This window comes from Centruroides vittatus, unplaced genomic scaffold, assembly GCF_030686945.1.
Source record: "Centruroides vittatus isolate TY-2023 unplaced genomic scaffold, ASM3068694v2 contig_866, whole genome shotgun sequence".
NCBI classification, from domain to species: domain Eukaryota; kingdom Metazoa; phylum Arthropoda; class Arachnida; order Scorpiones; family Buthidae; genus Centruroides; species Centruroides vittatus.
This window is the reverse complement of record NW_027122565.1, coordinates 755816-776837: the sequence shown is the minus strand read 5'-3', so window position 1 is coordinate 776837 and position 21022 is coordinate 755816. Positions and strand designations below refer to the sequence as shown.

Sequence of the window (21022 nt, the reverse complement as noted above, 5' to 3'; positions counted from 1 at the left end):
ATTTTTAATATTGTTTGAAATGTATTTATACAGCATGTATGTACAAGATCATCTTGGCAGTGATTTTTATGTACCAAATCACAAATCAATTATCTAAACTTAGAATAAAAAGCATTTCTAGTATTTGTTTTTAGGTTCACAGAACCTTATTGTGTTCTAAATTGTTAAGTAAACAATTTAATAATTTATTTTATTTTATGATCAACATGTATCTGAACTTTGTTTTTGCTTAAAAATAATTAAACTTTGTTTTTGCTCAGTTAAATGCCTAATTGAAAAAAACAAAAACATTCAATTATAAATTGTACAGTACAGTTGACAGTTTTGAACTGAAGTTAATCTAATTACTAAATCATATTCATAAAATAAAATAAAGAATCTAATTCTTGTTTCTGTAAATATGGTTACAAAATATAAATTTCATTTACAACTTTTTGAATTTTTGTTTTTGTATATGTAACTATATTTTTTTGACTTTACAGCTTACATATTATATAATTTCACTTACAAAAACAAAGACATTCAAAAAATTTGACATAAAAATAAAATACTTTTTCTAAATTTTTTAATCAATCAGCATCACTTGCATCAGTTTTATACATTTCTTGAACCTGAATTCATTAGAAATTTTGAAAGATTGTAAATTAAATTACATGTATCTTTGGATGAAAATAAAATGCATTTCCCATAATTATATTTCTATGATTGCAATATACACAGATGAAAGCATAATAAATACATGATATTTCTGATAAATGCCATCCGTCAGATGAATGATCATGAGATATTTAAACTTCATTATATATTTATGTGAACACAGATACATTTATGAATGTACACATGTATTTCTTTTTTAATGCTTTTAGTCAGAATTTCCATACTGGTATTTCTTAGTCATAACAGAAGATATAAATCAATATATTTTGATTTATTTTCCTTCAGAAACTTTGTTACTAGAGGAGACGGCCTCGGCATTCATTAGATGCACAATAACAATACATAACTTTCCCAGGAACACTTCCGACGTCGTAGTTATAGTCCCAAGTTAATTCTGAACCTGCTCGAATGTACCTACAAATTCCAAGTTTGCTGAGATTATTTTTTTTCACAATATATTAATTTACATTTCATTATTCAATTTTAACTGAAATACATAAACTAATTACATATTAAACATTAGACTCTGCTTATTGTAATCATGTAGAACGTTCTTTATCAATTATTGTTATCAAAATTAACAGACCCAAAACACATTATAAAAAAATTTGCTTTTTTCTAATCAAAATCCAATTACTGTTATTATTATCTTCAAGTAAATAGGTTTTTCTACACTCTTTTTTTCATGCTATAAGCCTCAACATATGGGTGATAACATGGAAAAGTTATCAGTTATTCTTTTCAGTCTTCAGAGCTTTAATTCTAGAGATCCTTGGGGGGGGGGTCCCCTTATAAATTGATAAGAGAAAAAATACATATGAAAGAGATGTTGAATTCTGTCAAAATTGATAATGAGTACTGTATAGATTAGTCTCAATCATTAACTGGTATTTTAATATTCTATTTCCTGATGATTATGATTATGATACACACCAACAAAGGTTAATTTGTTTAGATAATGAATGTTATAATACTAATAGTCACACAGATATCTTTTTGATTAAGAAATTACATAAAGTAATTTTTGATTTGGGCAGATGTAAGGTTCCTGGTTTAGATCGAATAACTTACAATATAATTAAACAATGTTATCCTGTAATCAAAGATCAACTGTTACTATTTTTTAATGCCTGCTTAAATTTTGGGGTTTATCCAAAGAGTTGGAAAACAGATAAGGTTATTGTTATTTTAAAAATCATCTTCTAATTGTAGTTTTATTTACTTAACCCACTTAATTTTATCACTTGGTTGTTGTTTTTAGTATAATGGAACCTCAGAATAAATTACAATAAGTGAAGTCTATATTATTACTATTATTTTTGAAATCTTAAGTATATTAAATTTGTTTATCATCATCATTAATATATTAGACACTATTATCATTAATTATTAAAAGAAATAATAAAAGCATAGCATTAAAGAAATAAATAGAAAATATTCCACTTACACCATAGCAAAAAATGCCACCCAGGGAAACCGCAAGTCTTGGGTATCGACAAAAACATTTTGAACAAATACATTTGGATTACAGCTATGCTGAAATATGAAAAAAATTCACTTAATTTTTATATCTCATATGTATATACAATGTAACCACTATTTAACATTTTCTCAGGGACCAGCAGATTTCTGCCTAAAATTGAAATAAACTTAGAATAAGGGTTTTGGATTTTATGGAGTAACATAAGTCAGGCGAATTAAAAGTGTATAAACAGATAAATGTCAAATTGAGAATGTTAAAATGGGATTACACTGAACTATTATAAATTTGGCATTCCTTTTTATAATAGTTTTTTTTCCAATCATTATTTACTTCTAATTTTTAATCTATAATTTTAACAAAAGATTTAATATATGTCATTTATAATATAGTATAATGTGTTTTAAATCCTAATAATCATTTCCATGTGAATTTCATAATTCTGCTTAAAGTATTGATGATGATTTCAGAAATACCAGGAAATTCTGATATTTAATCATCATCAATCTAACATCAAAAATAATATAAGTATTTTTTAAATTAATCTGAATTAGCATCAGCAGAACAAAATCTTATTTAATATAAATAAGTTTTATTAATTTATAATCAGTGTCTTTTTCACAATCTATTTGTGTTTTGTTTTCTAGAGTATTTTTTTAAAAAATCAGATTGCTAATCTTTTTTATTTTTAATCAACCAGATGGCTGAAGTGGTTAAGGTGTTAGCCTACCATTGAGGATCCAGGATTGAATCAAGGTAGTTGAAAAACCAAGGGGTAACCTACTCAGATATGTTAAACCTCATCCCTCACTACCCAGCCATCCCATTGTGTGGCTAGCCAAACCACAATGAGTTTGAAGTACAATTTCTCTAACAGGATCCTGGCTGTTTTTTAACCTGGGAAATTCTTCTCATCCCAAGAAATCCCACAAATTTCTTAAAATTTACTTTTTCTTATTTTATGTTAAAGTTGAGGAAATTTTGCAAATAGAAAGTATAATTAACTCATAAACTATCAGAATACATTGGTATTTATTAATTTTAAGCCCACTTATTAGTTTTTTAAATTTTTGTCTGTTATGGCATGTCACAGATTGTTAATAATCAATATGTATCCTATTTGTGGCAGGACTGAAATTCTTTACTTGTCAGAACCTGGAATATCTTAAATAATTGTGCCAACAAAGACTTAATTTTTAACTATTAATCTTATTTTATTGTACTATAGACTAGTACACAAAAATTTAAATTCTCTTCCCTTTCTGACTTGTGAAGGATTAGTGACTTCTTAACTCTAAAACATTTATAAAAAATGAAGTAGAATCAAAAATTAAAAGGTCAAAAAAGCAAACCAGTTTCCAACAAAAAGAAATTCCTAAAAAAAAATTTAAAATAATTAAAAAAAAAGAGGAATTTCTCTTTGTTGGAAACTGGTTTGTTTTTTTTACCTTTTAATTTTTGATTCTACTTCATTTTTTATAAATGTTTTAGTGTTAAGAAGTCACTAATCCTCCACAAGTCAGAAAGGGAAAATAATTTAAATTTTTGTGTACTAGTCTATAGTACAATCAAGTAAAATTAATAACAAAATCTGCCTCCATTGGTTTTTTAAATAATTTTAATTTTTAAAATTAATTTTTAACAATGCTCGGTAGCTTCAATAACTGTATTATGCCAGATCGTACAAAGATACAAATGAGTATGAAGTATGAAGTTTTTCTTCATAAACCTGATTATTAAAGCCAAACAAACTGCTGAATTATTGGGCTTTAAGCTTGATTTGTCTACCTCGGCTGCTTTAATAGCAGCCAATCAAGAATACTAAAGAGCAAAAGAAGTACTGCAATGCATCTTGAAAACAAACTATAAATCTTCAAAGCTACAGGTGAAAAAACACATGTCTGTCTTCTCTTAAATGCATTAAAGATGATTCCACCCACATCAATTTAATCAGAAAGGGCATTCTTGGTAGCAAGACTTTTCATTATGAAAATAAAAACCAGATTGAGTGACCGGAATATTGACCATCTTTTCTTTTTAAAATCTTAATACAAACTATTATTGTAAATTTTTATAATATGTTTTATTTAAAAAATGAAAATTACCTTCTAAGTTCATTTTTTTCTTTAAATTTTCCTCAATTCAAAGGCATTTTTTTGTTATTGTTGTAAGCTCAAACTTTAATAAATTTTTTCTATTTGTGAAAATTTCTACATAATTCAAAGGCAATTTTTAATACATATTTCACACAGCACTATTAATATTATATTTTTGGAGGTTGCAGGGCATTAAATTACTCAAAAGATGAAAATAATTATATCATATGATTTCAAGATTTATTTTATATCTTAAAAATAATTAATTATATCCTGGGATTTCTTGGAAAACAGATCACTTTTTCCTTAAAATCCTGAGACAACCAAAGTACCAGGAAATGAGAAACTCTAGCTTGAAGGTCTCATTTTTGGTACTTTCCTCTCCCTGTGGGAACTTACAGGCCTTTTTTTTTTCATACTTGTCATGGGATGGCCTAATGGACAAGGCAGTTTAGGCATCAGCCTATTGTTCTGGGAGACTCAGAATCAAATCCAGGGAGTGATTCAGGAATTTTCCTTAAAGACAAGTCCCAAATATGTAAGGCTTATCCTTCATCACCTGCCTGCCTCATTGTGGGCCCAGTTGAATCTAAGATGGGCTTGAAAAAAGGCCCTCTTAGTTATTTAGGGTTTAAAAGGTTTCTTTATAAAAAAAAGTTTTTAATCTAAAGCTTATTTTTCACTTAAAATAAAAACAGATTAAAAAATTATTTTAAATCTATCCAATTTATATTATTTACATACATTTAAATATCTTCCAATATTTCCACAATTTTTGGCATCCATAATATAACAATATTCTTCATTGAAGAACTTTCGAACTGAGACAAATTGAGAGTTTTCATTTCTAAGCTCAGTTTTTGTGTTTAGAAGTGGACCTTTCTTTGGATCAGGAAGATTACTAAATAGTGAAGTACTGGCCATGTTTTCATCTGTACCTTATAAAAATTCAACAGTTTGTTATTATTGTTATGTATTGTTTCAGAAGTTATGTAATGAGTAATAATAAAAAATAGACTTACCTTCAATTTTGCCTTCAGAAGAAGTATTATTATTATTATTGTTGTTGTTGTTATTATTATTATTATTATTAACAATATCTGAAACTGAAATAAATGAAATAATTAATAATTTTACAGAATATAATAAAAATCTAAACACATTTTTGGCTCAAATATGAAAACAAACCTTTGTCATGTTCTTCAGCAAGCTGTGGAACCCAAGGAACTGTGACCTTTTTCACTTCAGGTAAATTGGAACCAAGAATTGGTGAAATTTCTGTTTTCGACAAATCTAAATATAAATAAATAAAATAATTAAATGTATGTAAATAATATAAATTAGATATATCTAAAATAACATAATGTAAATATTCAAAAAAAAAAAAAAAAACAATAAGTACATCTTTAATCTTCCAGAAATCATTCTAAATTTCAAACTATTATTTTCAATTAACAGTGAATAGCTGAAGCAGTTAAGGTGTCAGTTTTCTGCTCTGAGAAGCCTGGAATAGAATCCAGGTGATTGAAAAAAAACTCAGGAATTTTTTAAGAAATAGTCTGTCCTGGATTGTCTGACTCCTTCCCTCATCACCCACCATTCCCACTGTAAGCCAGGTCAAACTCATGATGGTTATGATTAAAAAGACCCTCTTAGTTGCTCACCAGATAAAAAAAAAACAAAATAATGCTTTCAATCCTTTAATGGAATTGAAAATACTATTTTGAAATATAGAACAACTGCTGGAAGATTAAAAATACAAATATTCCAATTTTATTACATTAATTATAAATATTTAATTAAAAAACAAAACTAGTTTTTCTATTTCACTAAAATGATTTATAAAATCCCTTCAGTTTAAAATTATTCAATATCCATAGAAATATGAAACAATTATTTGTTTCAAATTTGCATGACAAATCTTGAATAATTTCATCTGATAAATATAAATAAGTTTCATATTTAATTCAAGACAAACCTGAACAGCTTTCCACAATTTTAAGATCAGCATTATTTGTATCTGTTTCAACTTCCACCTTAATTTCATCAGATGTTAAAAGACTAGCATTTTCATCATTTATTGAAAATGTATTGGAAAATTTTTCTGAAGTTGATATCTGTGATTCAGTACATGATTCTGCAATCTTCTCTAAAGAGTTTGCTTTTGATCCATTTATTGAAGATTCTTCAGATAAATTGTTTTCATCAAGGAGTTTCTTCCTACTTCTAAAATTAAAATTACTAAAATCAGAAATTTTATACACATTTATCATGACAAAAATTTGAATTTAAGAGCTAATACCTAGTAGAATGACAGCCATATTCAACAACTTCTTTGAAATCTACATCAAAGTCAGAATCTGAGTCAGCCTTGTCTTTTTGGCTGGGATCAAAATAACTAAAATTTAAAAAATTAAATTAAAATATAGAATATGAAGACAGTGATTAAATGAAGCAAAGTAGTACTAGAAATTAATTTCTAAATAATAGGTTAAGACTATTAAAAAAAAAAAAAAAAAAAAAAAAAAAAAACCGTAATGTTTCCAGCAATAAAAACTATTTAATAATAACGTTTTCGACTGTTTTAAACAGCCATCATCAGTTACAACGAACTTAAACAAAAAAGAATGCAGAAAAAAATAGAACACAAGCAATACAAATATTTAAAATTCAAAAATAATTCCAAAGTAAAAATGCCGTCGTATATTAGAAACTAACAAAACTGCGCATGCGCTAAATATCGTAGTAAGAATAAAAATAAAAACAAATAACAAAAATACTTCCGCAAAAATATTTCTATTACAAGAAAAGAAACGTTATGCATTTCGGTAAAACGACTTCCATGCCGTGGATAAAGCATCTGCATCCCTATGGTTAATGCAACCCGTGTTAACGTGGGCTTTGTATATTTCCAGCTTTTCTAGATGTTTCAGCATTTGTTTGTTGGTCGTGGCCCTAATAATAGATGCTTTGTCCCAATGAACGTCGACATCTTGATGCTTAGCGAAAGCTGCTAGCACAGTAGAATCTAAGCTCTTATTGATGGAGTATCTATGCTCCTTAAGCCTCTGCTTTAAATGTCTCATAGTTGCACCAACGTATACCAGATCTGTGTTAAATCGGCAATCTTTTAAAGGTATAGAATATACCCTCGTCTTAAAACTCTGGTTTTCTTTCTTCTTGTCGTTTCTTAATAATCGATATATTGTAGGATTACGTCGATACAACACCTTTATGTTGTTATTTCTGGCTACTTTCTTAATCATCGTGTGCAAGAATGGAAAATAATTGAGAATCACTTTTCTTCCTTGATTCATAGGAGGAAGCTGCCGATTTTTTGCCTTCCGAAATTTGTCGATAAGCCCATCAATCTCCTTACCCCGATATCCGTGTTGTAATGCTGTAGTGCGGATGTAACCTAACTCCTTGTAGGTGTCAATAACACTGGTGCAATGTGTGTGAGCACGTTTGATCCAGGCATGAAAAGCTGCATATTTAAAATTCTCGATCAGAATTTTAAATATGCAGCTTTTCATGCCTGGATCAAACGTGCTCACACACATTGCACCAGTGTTATTGACACCTACAAGGAGTTAGGTTACATCCGCACTACAGCATTACAACACGGATATCGGGGTAAGGAGATTGATGGGCTTATCGACAAATTTCGGAAGGCAAAAAATCGGCAGCTTCCTCCTATGAATCAAGGAAGAAAAGTGATTCTCAATTATTTTCCATTCTTGCACACGATGATTAAGAAAGTAGCCAGAAATAACAACATAAAGGTGTTGTATCGACGTAATCCTACAATATATCGATTATTAAGAAACGACAAGAAGAAAGAAAACCAGAGTTTTAAGACGGGGGTATATTCTATACCTTTAAAAGATCGCCGATTTAACACAGATCTGGTATACGTTGGTGCAACTATGAGACATTTAAAGCAGAGGCTTAAGGAGCATAGATACTCCATCAATAAGAGCTTAGATTCTACTGTGCTAGCAGCTTTCGCTAAGCATCAAGATGTCGACGTTCATTGGGACAAAGCATCTATTATTAGGGCCACGACCAACAAACAAATGCTGAAACATCTAGAAAAGCTGGAAATATACAAAGCCCACGTTAACACGGGTTGCATTAACCATAGGGATGCAGATGCTTTATCCACGGCATGGAAGTCGTTTTGCCGAAATGCATAACGTTTCTTTTCTTGTAATAGAAATATTTTTGCGGAAGTATTTTTGTTATTTGTTTTTATTTTTATTCTTACTACGATATTTAGCGCATGCGCAGTTTTGTTAGTTTCTAATATACGACGGCATTTTTTACTTTGGAATTATTTTTGAATTTTAAATATTTGTATTGCTTGTGTTCTATTTTTTCTGCATTCTCTTTTGTTTAAGTTCGTTGTAACTGATGATGGCTGTTTAAAACAGTCGAAAACGTTATTATTAAATAGTTTTTATTGCTGGAAACATTACGGTTTTTGTTTTTTTTTTTTTTTTTTTTTTAATAGTTTATCTTTCCAGTACTGGTTTAGTTAATAGGTTAAGATTTCAGTATGCCCAATCTGGAAATCCAAAATCAAATTCTGGTAAAATTGGCCTGGCTAAATCCATAATAATCCAGGAAAGAGCTTTCTTAGTGTCCATAGGGCACAAAAATAGTAATTAGTATAAAAATAGTAATATTATAAAAATCCCATAAATCCAGTGGCGTGCCGTCATTGGAAGTGATGGAAGCGCCAATTCCACCTTCCAATGACTTTCCCTTGAATTTTATAAAATATAAATTTTCATATTTTAACGTACTTTGAATTAATTAAAATTAATATTTTATTATAACTGCATTATGTATCTTTTACAAATTTCTATACTACATGTGAAAAAAAACGATAAAATTGCTATTGTATATTCGAATAATTCGGTGGCGGAAGGAATGTCGAAACCGGGTCAGTCTCCAATCAGCCAGATTATATAGGCATTAGCACATGCGGTTTACAGTGCACCAACCTCACCCGGTTTAGCTCACCCGGCTAAACCGGTAAGCGACACACTCGTAAAGAGTACAGCTTTATATCCCGGAGCGGTTGTGGGCTGTTAGCCACCTGCCTGTCAACTTCCAAGCAGCCAGATTATAGGTATTGGCGCATGCGCTTTACAGAGCACCAACGTCACCCGGTTTAGCTGGTGGAGGCTTCACACAAAGCTTCTAACTTTATATCCCGGACCGGTTGTGGGCTGTTTAGCCGCCTGCCTGCTAGATATTCGGCCGCTCTCACCCGATTATGTGAATCACGAGTAGACTAGATCAACGGCGGGCAACCCCAGCCCGTGGGCCAGCTACGGCTCGCGAAAAGTTTCTATCCAGCCCGCGAGATCTTTAGTAGATTATTAAATTGGAAAAATAACTAATTAATAGTTAATTTTCCAATTCTTTGTAATTTTCGAAAACGATAAGAGAAATAAATGTAGTATAAACTTTTTATTTATTTATTTCATATTTGCAGACTAAAAAAATTACGAGTCACAAAAAGGCGTCAATTAACTACTACGGCCCGCGGAAAAAATGTAAAATTTATTCTGGCCCGTGTTATAAAAAAGGTTGCCCACCCTAGACTAGATTTATAACTTAACCCAACCGATAGGAGTTTACTGGCATGTTTTTATGATAGTTCTGTATAGTTGACGGGAGTTTAAAAAAATCCATTAAAATATTTGATATATTTATTCAGCTCTCCCATCTTATATTACTTACGGGTTTCAATGTTAAACTGGTGATATTACGATTATAGTATGTCCCATCTGTAAGGGAATGCAGAAAAAACGTGTACAATTCTTGTATAATGTTAAAAAATTAACTGTTACTTTGGCATCATTATTTACAACCAAATTTAATGAATGAGACGTACAATGGTACAAAAAAAGCTCTAGAATTTATTTTCCTTAAATGTACGATCTAAGTATCGGTTGTCATAAAAATTTCTTTCCACTTTTTTCCCAAGACTACAGATATTCGAGTACAAAGTAACTGGTTTAGAGTTATTTCTACTAAGAAGTAGTTAAATAATTAAGAGATTAGGGAATGGTGACATAAGTAAAACCCAGCTGACTTAAAGAAAAGCTTAACCGAAGCAATTACTAGCTCAGTACAGTGGGGAACTGATTTCCGTGTACACCTGGTACTAAAATAAATTGCAGTAGTTAGAAAACAAATGACTATTAAGTTTAATATATTTACATCTATGGTGAGAAACGTTTAAAATTTACAACGGCCCTGTCGCGTCCTTTGAGATATACTAGTGATGCGACAAAAGAGGCATTTGACATTGACCGGTATCGGCACCCTCGGGATTTGTCATGCATGCATTCACTGTACACCTACCAAAATCGTCTCTGTTTCCATTCGTGAGCCACTCGCAGGGAGCAATTTTAACTCAGTGGATTGTTTAAATATTTAAAAATAAACAATATTTTATGTTATTTTTATATACGTTTCTTCACAAAAGTATATTCATACAATTGAATATTTTGTACCAGGTATGTATAATTGTATATCCATCACAAATTTTATTTTACTAAGTAAGTTTTAATAATTTTATTTTTAATTTTAGCCCTTATATCATGGCTAGCGATTTAAACTGTAATTGTGATATTGAAAATTTACTTAAAAAAAGTTTTGGCTCAAGACAATATAATGAAAAAGAAGCCATTATTAAAAGAGAAAGACCAACGCCTAAATTAAATATAAGTACTTCGACAAAAAAATTTGTTCGACATTTTCACGATAAAATTTATCAAGACGTAAAATGGCTTTGTGGATGCATAAAAATGCAAAAATTGTTTTGTTGGCCTTTCCTATTATTTTCAAATGAAATTAGTGTGTGGAATAAGAATGGCTTTGACGATTTAAATAATTTGAGTAAAGCTAGAAAAAGACACGAAAATCGTAAATGTCACATCGATTCTTTCGTAAAATTGAAGCAATTTGGAAATAAAAATAGAATAGAATTTAACATTAGTAAACAATATAAAATTAATATTGAAAATTATAACAAGATAGTTACGGCTAATAGATATATTGTATCTAAATTAATAGATATTACATGCTTTTTAGCAAAGCAAGAATTGGCATTTAGAGGGCATAGGGAATGTATTGAATCTAATAACAGAGGTAATTATATTGAACTCGTTTCTTTATTAAGTACGTCAGATAATCAATTAAAAATGCATTTAGAGAAGTCTACAGTTTTTACTGGCTTATCGAACAAAATTCAAAATGAGCTCGTTAATTCGTTAGGAAACGTTTTATTGCAAGAAATTAAAAAAGAAATTGAAAACGCGAAAATTTGTTGCTATAATTGTAGATGAAACAACGGACATTAGCCACAGAGCCCAGATGTCGACTGTATTTCGTTACGTGAAAGAAAACGGTAACGTCGAAGAAAGATTTGTGGGCCAGTAAAGCCCACAAATTTTGAATAACGAATGTGAGTGAATAACGAATTTGCGTCTCTGTTCTCACTCACATCAGTAAAATGTGAGTGAGAACAGAGACGCAAATTCGTTATTCACTCACATTAAGAGTTACTTAGACGAATTTCAATGCACTAAAAAATTAGTGGCACAAACATACGACGGTGCTGCCGTAATGACCGGACAACATAATGGTGTCCGAGCTAAAATTAAAGAAATATCCAAACATGCTATTTTCATACACTGTTATGCTCACAGATTGAACCTAGTTTTCTCTCAATCTGTTGGATATATAAAAGAATGTAAAATATTTTTTCAAACTATGACAGGATTTTCTTCATTTTTTTCTAAATCTTCTAAAAGATCTCACGCCTTAGACCTAGAAGTCAATAAGCGTTTTCCTTCAGCCACACCTATTAGATGGAATTACAATAGCAGGATTGTAAACTGCGTTATGGAGTATAAAGAAGAATTAAAACTTTTGTTGTTGAATATGGTTGAAAGTCCAGAACAATGGGATTCTGATACTACAATTGCCGCAAGAGGATTATACCATTATTTAATAGATTTTGATTTTCACTTTTTATTACTAGTTTTTCATCAAATATTTGCACATTCAGATATCCTTTTTGATATATTACAAAAAAAAAATTTTAATATAGCATATTGTATTACTAGAATAAATCACTTTATTGATTTTTTACGACAGAAAAGAAATGATTTTGATTTGATTTGGGACGCTTTGAAAAAAGATGAAACTTTTTTAGAAATTCAACCAAAAAGAGGAATGAGACATACTGATATTGAGTCTAAAAAGGATTTATATAGACGTCTGTTTTATGAAATAATGGATACATTGATACAAAATTGTATTGACAGATTTGCCGACATAAAATCTCTAGAATTTTTATCACTTTTAGATTTTAATAATTTTAAATATTATGAAAAACAATTTCCCGAAGAGAGTTTTAATGCTTTACGTAAATTTTATGGAGAATTTTTTAATTTATGTAAATTACGTAGTGAATTGCAATATTTATATTCGTGTCCGGACTATATTGGCAAGTCACTCTTAGACATAAAAAATATTATAATTAATGATGACCTAAACAAAGACGTACTAATAGAATTATATGGTTTAATATCATTAATTTTTACAATACCATCTACCAGTGCGTCTGTTGAGCGTAGTTTTTCAACAATGAAGCGAATTCATACATTCGCCAGGAACACTCAGTCGGAGGAAAGATTGTCGTCACTAGCGTTGCTTTCTATAGAAAAAGAACTTTTAAATACGTTGATGGAATCAACGACGAGTGACTTTTATGATAAAGTAATTAACGACTTTGCGGGAAAACATCGCCGAATAGAGTTAATTTATAGAAAATAAAAAAAAGAAACAAGTTTTTCTATAATTGTATTATGTATGTATTATTTGTATTTTAGAATTAAAGTACATAAATTGTTTATTTTTGTCATTCGCACGTACGAATGGACCCTAGACCATCACTGACGCGCAATTAACTGATTGCCCCTGAAAGTCGGCTTCTTACAGAAACACAGCTTCCCTATCATCAAATGTCACGGCACGCCACTGCATAAATCAATTATTCTTTTCCTTACATTCTCTGAATGGCATCTTGGGCATTATGTCTAAATGTATTAGATACAATACAAATATACATACATCTGTTCTAGCAGATGGATTGAACATTGTTCTTTTAGTTGTATATTAAAACAGAAAACATTAACTTTAATGTCATATACCCACTGTGTCATAGTGGTGCAGTTAAATTATTATTTAATTAAAGCATAAAGTTCTTTAAGGCAAATGTTTAATGAACTAATAATAAATTCTATATAGAAAATTTCTTTATTTCTGTCTAACTTTATGATATAAACCTAGCTTTACATGTTGTACTGTTCTCTAACCTAAGTAACTGCATCATAATAGAAAAACATTTAAAGTATATTCTTAAGTTAGAATATGTCATAAATCTTAACTATCAATGCTGTATGTTTTCCTATTATTGAAAAAAAAAATATTGCTATTTATTATCTATATGTTCTATATGTTGAATCTTCTTAAACAAATGAGAATTCATTAAAGGATCCATAACTTTGCTTGGAAAACAATGGCACTTACAAGTTAGTAATGTTTCAAACTCTAGTTATTTAACTCTTCCTGCCTAAGCTTTATAGATAATGAGTGGCAAATAACTCTTTTAATTAATGTATGAAAAGGTTCCAGCTTATATGGCATGATGTCATAACATCTCCAATATATTATATGTATGAATAAACAGATGTTGGCTTACAAAATGCTAAACCATCATATTTATTTTCAGATTTCAAAATTATATCTAAATAATTTATTGTTGAGCTAATTTGCTTTAGCTTTATTTGGATGCCTGTATTATTTGAAATGATTTCCACTATAAAGTCATTCATACAGTCATGATTAGACCATATTATAAGTAGGTCATCTACATATTAACAAAGTAACTTAATATTATATTTATCCACCACTGATTCCTCAACTAATTTTACTATTATTTCTAGTAAATCCCCAGAAACCAGTAAACCCATAAGCACATGTATCACCTGGCTATAAAAATTTGTAGTGCTCTGTCACTAATTTGTATATGTATATTTTTTTTTTCATTTTTCTTGCATGTATCGCGATCAGCTTTGCGCTGGATCCCTACATTTGTCGCGTTATTTTTGTGTAAAACTTTCCGTTGCCGCGTACCTCCATATTCGGCAACCACTCGTTGGTCTGGGGTTGGTTGCGGCGACCTCACGTGACTGGCCAAAAGCCCCGGATGGCAGGAGGATATAAAAAGGAGTGTCGAACATGCAGGAACACCTTTTTTGTTTCTGGGGACTTCACCAGGGTCAGAGTGGAAGCATGCTAGCAGACTGATACAGGAGTGAGTAAGCTTGGACAAGGGATGTAAGCAAGGAAGGACCGAGAGTAGCTGGACTCGAATCTTGGGAAAATTCGTGTGCATCCACAACAAGAGTCTACCCATAGCGTAATAACGGTTGCTGAGTAAATTAAGATAAGGGGGATAACCCATAAGAGTGTGTAGTACGCCGTGCCTGTTGTGAGGTTCTTGTTCTGATCGAACAATATTCAACGAAATTTGGTCCGTCCAACATGTACGCATCATTGTTACATATATACTATTAGGATAAGCGGGTTTTTATTTTTGTAATTAGTATACTAGTGATTTGATTATATATATAAAAAAATATCGTATAACAAAGTTTAATATTTCCTTCTTAGTATTCGTGTGTTATTTCTTTGTACGACCCTTGTATTCCCTCACCAATTGTGAGACCAATCTTTACCGGTACCATACTCACTACAAATTGTTCCAAGTGAGTTGCTATGAAAGTTTCAAGTAAATTAAGAGTTTAAAACTGGTACCAAGTTTTGTTCATTTTGAAGAAAATACATACATATGTATGGTACATGTATGTGTGTTTGTTCATTGCAGAGTACCTCAAGTAAAAACTTTCATGTAAAAAACTGGATTTTCCAATTCAAGCGCACGTAAATTATAGATATGTTCAGAGGTAGGAGAACATATTTTTATTTATTTATTCTATTATTAAGTCATCTTATCCTAATGATGGAAAATTGGGTATTCTTATTTATTCTTATTTGAAAGTTCTTATTTATTCATCAATTGAATCTTGGCAGAAATTGATTACTGTTGGAAGGTGATGGCTGCTTCTTCAGCTTCCTACTGTAATAATATTTTATTATACATATCAACTCAAGGTTCAAAAACTCTCCTTTTAATCAACTTCATCAAGACCATGTGTGGAACCAACTATTATGCTTAATAGCTGTAGTAATTGTGTTATCAATTATAGAGTCTCCATATTTAATGCAAAACTGAGGGCTAAATTTCTTCCACATTCTGCACATGTATTTCATTCTATGTAGTCTTGATGCTCTTAAGTCATGAAACTGCATAACTATCAAGTTTTTTGTATAATGGTCAAAATATAAGATTATGAAACTTCAATAACTGTTTCAAATATCAAACAAATAGCAACTTCAAAACTATATAAAAAGAGAACTCACTGTAATTGAAAATTTTGAAAATTTAGTTTCAACATTTATGGTATTTAAATGAGTAAGCAATGTAAGTGACAACATGATATTTTTAATAATGTAAAAAAAAATAAAACATTAAAATCATTGGTATTAAAACAAATTCAAATAAATCACTGTAAAAACTAAAATCCGTAGACTAATACAAAAAAAGTAAAAGTAAAGTTTATGTTTGTAACTCTTGGAATATGGATCTAACAAACTTTTCATCATCAGCACAAGCTTAAAAATAGTAAAACCAACAACTCCCCCCCAATCAATTTTTCCAGACATGAAGACCGATTTATGTGAATAATTTCACTCAATAAAAAAAAAAAAAAGTATAATTTTCATTTAACTTTTGAAAATAAAGCTAAAATATTAAAAATTTGAATATAAAACAAGCAAACCTGCTTTCATCAGAATCCTCTGTAGAATCATCAGAGTCTTCCTTGTCATTTTCTTCAGGATCAACAACATCACTTTCATAACCTTCTTTTAACCTTTCTACAACTTCTATATGATCTAGCTCTGCTAAGTATTCATCTCCATATTGATGTCCATCCTTTATTTCAAATATAATTAAAACAGTATTTCACTTAAAATATTCATTTAATTAAAATTGTTATTATAAAAAAGATATTTATGAAAATAATCAATCAATCTTAGCAAATACAGTCGAGTCTGCATAAGTCGACACTCGGATAACTCGACACCATCGGTTAAGTAGTCAGCTTTCTGTAGTCCTGGCCGACTTACATAGGCATTAATGTTAAAAAATTCTGGTTTACTTGACACCGTTTAACTTGTCACTGCTGGGTAAGTCGACATACTTTTGCTGTCTCACACTCTGATAAGTTGTCATCCCCTCCTGAAAAAATGAATTCACTCCACATGTGTGGTGCAAACTCATTTTTTTCAGGAGGGGGAGTCGATTTATTTATTAATATATATACATATTAATAAAAATACATTTTTATGTATAAAATAATAACAGATAAACAAAAGGAAAATATACAATCTACATCAACGTCACACCAGAATCCAATTTTACATTTTCTCATGCCAGAGGCATTAACAATCCTTAGACGTCACTTGCCAACAATTGACAATTGCGAAGATGACATTTTAAAGGCGTTCGTGATCATTGAAAAAGAAAGTCAAGACAGTTAAGTGTTCAAAACAAACAACACTAAACGAATTTTTCAGTTTTTCATCTACAAAGTAATTGTAAATGGAGGACACAATGTATTGTAAGCCTATACTACTGTATTTTATTAATTGCAGTTTTGTGGTTTTTTTTTCCAACTTCGCTTTAATCGTCACATTAGATAACTTGACACATTTCCACTTCCCCTTGGGGTGTCGACTTATGCAGAGTCGACTGTATATATATTTTCTCCATCAAATCTCCACCTTGTGGTGGGGGCTTGATGATCTGTGCTGCAGTGGTTTAGTGGGGATTTTTCATCTGAGTGCCATAGTCAGGTCCAAGTAAGAGCTATCTACCAAGATGAGATATTATGCTGAGAACTGTTCGGTACCTAAGTGGTATAAGAGGTGCCACAAATAATCCTTTGGGGCACCAGATGACACTCCATTGTATTCAACCTTGTATCTGCATTTGGGCCTCTGCAGATATTGAATATGTATTTCCCTAAATGTGCATAAGGTAGTATCTATTGGAGAACAGTTGACTGGCTGCTTCTGAGCCTAGTACTAGCCTGCTGTGGCTAGTTCAAGGTTGACAATCTAGGACTTAGTAGCAAGTATGATGCTGCTGGCTCATTGTTGGTTGCTTCAGGACCTAATAGCAGGCCCATTGCAACCAACTCATTGAGAATTCCATCATAAGATGTGCTGCAACTAAGGTTAAATCATTATGTTAAGATTTATCAATCTCCAACAGAACAGGCTGTGTTCTGTAGTATTGAGATGCTGTGTAATGATGTAAAACATAGTGCTGATACAGAAGCCCTGGGTGTTTAGATTTAGGGCCCTCAAGAGCTTGTATGGACTCTGAGAATGTAACAAGCCTCTTTGCCAATTTTTTAAATAAATAAAATACGTAGAATGTTTCTTTATTAATAAAAAGTAGTTTTTAAGATTTTATTTTGTTAATAAAAACAGAATTGATTTATATGTATAGGAACTACTATGAGCTGTTAAGTTTTCTCTGGGCCTGGGAAAATTCACAGCACACATCCCATCTTGACAGCCCTGTTCAGAGTCCAAGTCACTGGCTCATCCAACTTAAGTCTTTAAACTCAAATTTCTTTTTCTTATGTACCTGGAGATGAAACTGTTTTTACCCCTCAGGCTGCAAGGAGAACATGTAAAGCAGAACCAGTCAAACAAAACTTTCCTGTCAATTTTGTATTGAATGGATTAAGCCAATTCTGGTCAAATTCATGTTTAAAGAGTACTTTTTATTACCACTCATCCTGTTATATTTTAATGAAAAACTTTAGCAATGTTTCATAACCTTTATTACTAATTATTTTAATTAAATAAATTCTTCTAACCTTTTAACTGGTGTCAATCTATTTTTAGAATCGCAAACGTTTTCACAGCCCCTCCTGGGCTCTTCTTCAGGCTTAACGTACCTGGGGCTCTTCTTCAGGCTTCATCGTATAGGCCATTAAGCCTGAAGAAGAGCCCCAGGTACGTTAAGCCTGAAGAAGAGCTCAAGAGGGGCTGTGAAAACGTTTGCAATTCTAAAAATAGATCAACACCGTTAAAAGGTTAGAAGAATTTATTTAATTATTTCAAATCCCAGTGTGTAGAGAGATTATAATTATTTTAATGGAATTACAATAATTTTATACCTCATTTGCTCCTTGTTCAGTAAGTAACTGCCCTGCATAGATGCAAATAAACATGCCTTGAGGAATATCATCTAGACATCTAATTCCCCAACCTTTTCTTTCTGTTCTAAACAACTGGAGACGAACTTGAAGACCATTTTGTGCTACTCGATTCATACATGATGGACCACATTTACATTTTGAATTACATTCATATATTCTAGAGAAATTATAAAATAAATTTAAATTATTTTTATATATGAACAATAATGCAAACATTGAAAAATAATACACATTATAAAGAATATGATAAAGTTATAGCTGAAAAATGTATAAACTATCTCTATTGAAGCAATTGCTTCAATAAAGATGTTTTATACACTTTTCAGGTTATCATCTTCCTTAGACTTGTTACAAAATAAATTCTAACCCTGTTATCAGTGGTTCTTTTAATCTTCTAAATTTATATCCAGCATCAGGTATTCTCCCAGATGGAAGAGCTTCAGTAGCATTTATGGTAAGTTGCTGACATTGACATCTATCACGATCCTAATTCAAATGATAACTTAAATTAATATATTTTGTTATTAAAAAATATAAAGAATAAATCTACTTACCTGACAATTATCTTCACAATCACAACCACACAAAAATTCCTGATCAAGATTAAGCTGAACTCCCTTAGCAGGAAATCTTACATTTGAATATAAAACATAAGGAGGGAATTCTTTATATAAACTGTTAACACAACTAACTGAAACATCTTCTTTTCCATATGTAATGTCAGGAATGTAGGCCAAAATCTGTAGAAAAATTCAGCATTTTAATAGTTGAAAAAGATTCTAATATTAATATTTTTCATTACATTTTAAAATGAATTTACCTTTGAAGGACTAAATTCAGAAAAAGTGTGGACACAACTATCAAAACAAAACAAATCAATAGTTAACTTTGATTTTGTTTTCCATAAGTAATGATTAACTTCTTTAATGCTTCTTAATCTTCTACGACAAGGAGTTACATAAAATACAACTCTCCTACAACCAGCTCGATGCTTTGTTACTTGCCTAAATTAATTATAATGAAAATGATTTAAAAATGTTATTAACTAATGGATTTTAAAAATTTTATAACTAAAATACCTTTCCCATCCACAGAGAATTGGTATCTGCAAGGGATTCTTTCCTCTATACTTTGAGGGTTCATTTACTTTATCACCATTACATACAACACTACATTTATGAGGTTGGAATTTGGCACGTTTTCCTATGCTAATCATATGTATTTCACGATGGCCAAGTTGGGATTGTAGAATGTTAGAATCTAAAAATACAAGAGAAAAAATTTAAAATGAAAATTAGTTTTTACTTTTAATAGAAATGATTTATTTTTTAATAAAAATGAAGATATAAATTTATTTATATCGTCATTTTTATATTAATATTTTTAAATGTTATTGTTTTATATGAAAATTTACTTCACTGCTTTTAACCTAATTTTTACATTTATGGAGAGTAAATAAAATTAGAAAATTTTCAAAAATATGTAATTTTATTATTATTATTTATTTTTGAAAAATGATGATGATAGAGCTAATTTATCAATCAGTTACTGTAAAATAACAGTATACTATTCTTTTGTGTGCTATCTGCAGGACTTCATATAATGATGTGTGATCATCATCTCCCACTTAAATGGGATGATGATTCCATTCATAGAATTAAAGTATTAAAATATAAGATAAAAAGAAATCTTGTTATTCTAATCAAGCATTTCAATGTGCTTTGAATTTTTTTTTTATTAAACAAAAGCAGTTTTATTTATCATAAAGTTATTAAGCATTATATTTATTCTTTTTTATGTTTTGGAATTAAACAAAACAAAACATATTTCTAATTATAAATTTTGCGACCCCCACCCAAAGGAATATTAACAGTAAGCCTTACTATTACTAATTGAATTTTGACTGTAATTATAAATGTAAATTTTTTAAAATATATAATCACATTGCACTAATTTTATACATTAAGAAAATACCAACTGTATAAAAAATGTAATACAACTATTCCTATTATTTTATGTCGTCCTATTATTTATAGCGACAGGTATGAACATGCATGTATGACGTGTACATACATGAGCAATTTACAAGTTCCAACTTGATGTGTAAGTGCTGGAGGTCACGACCCTCAGGTTGAGAAATGCTGTTATAGTGTATCTAGGAAACAAGATGGCCAAGCCCAAGGAAGAAGCAAGTGATGTAAACCATGTAATCAAGGAATTGGAATATTTTTCAGTGGGATGTTCAAAAAAAAAACACGATGTTTGATCAATTCAAAAAAAGAATGTTTTTTATGCAATTTGAATAAAATTGTTTTTTTAATTCTTTTTAGATT

General features: G+C 30.3%; 1 protein-coding gene across 2 annotated transcripts in view; it reads right to left on the bottom strand.

The window, feature by feature from the left end:
- Positions 1–246: 246 nt before the first annotated feature.
- Positions 247–21022, bottom strand: part of LOC136982850 (histone-lysine N-methyltransferase SETDB1-like) — a 99996-nt gene continuing 79220 nt past the window's right edge. Inside the window, exons 18-30 of one of the 2 annotated variants that reach the window (XM_067279380.1) lie at positions 19769–19949; positions 19510–19693; positions 19244–19429; positions 19057–19175; positions 18648–18846; positions 16230–16384; positions 6536–6631; positions 6212–6459; positions 5422–5526; positions 5256–5339; positions 4978–5171; positions 2105–2193; positions 247–1071 (exon numbers count right to left, since the gene is read on the bottom strand). In XM_067279380.1, the coding sequence (XP_067135481.1) occupies positions 954–1071; positions 2105–2193; positions 4978–5171; positions 5256–5339; positions 5422–5526; positions 6212–6459; positions 6536–6631; positions 16230–16384; positions 18648–18846; positions 19057–19175; positions 19244–19429; positions 19510–19693; positions 19769–19949 (1958 nt within the window). In that variant the 3' untranslated portion in view covers positions 247–953. The remainder of the gene's footprint in view (positions 1072–2104; positions 2194–4977; positions 5172–5255; positions 5340–5421; positions 5527–6211; positions 6460–6535; positions 6632–16229; positions 16385–18647; positions 18847–19056; positions 19176–19243; positions 19430–19509; positions 19694–19768; positions 19950–21022) is intronic. The other variant, XM_067279381.1, reaches the window with a different exon arrangement.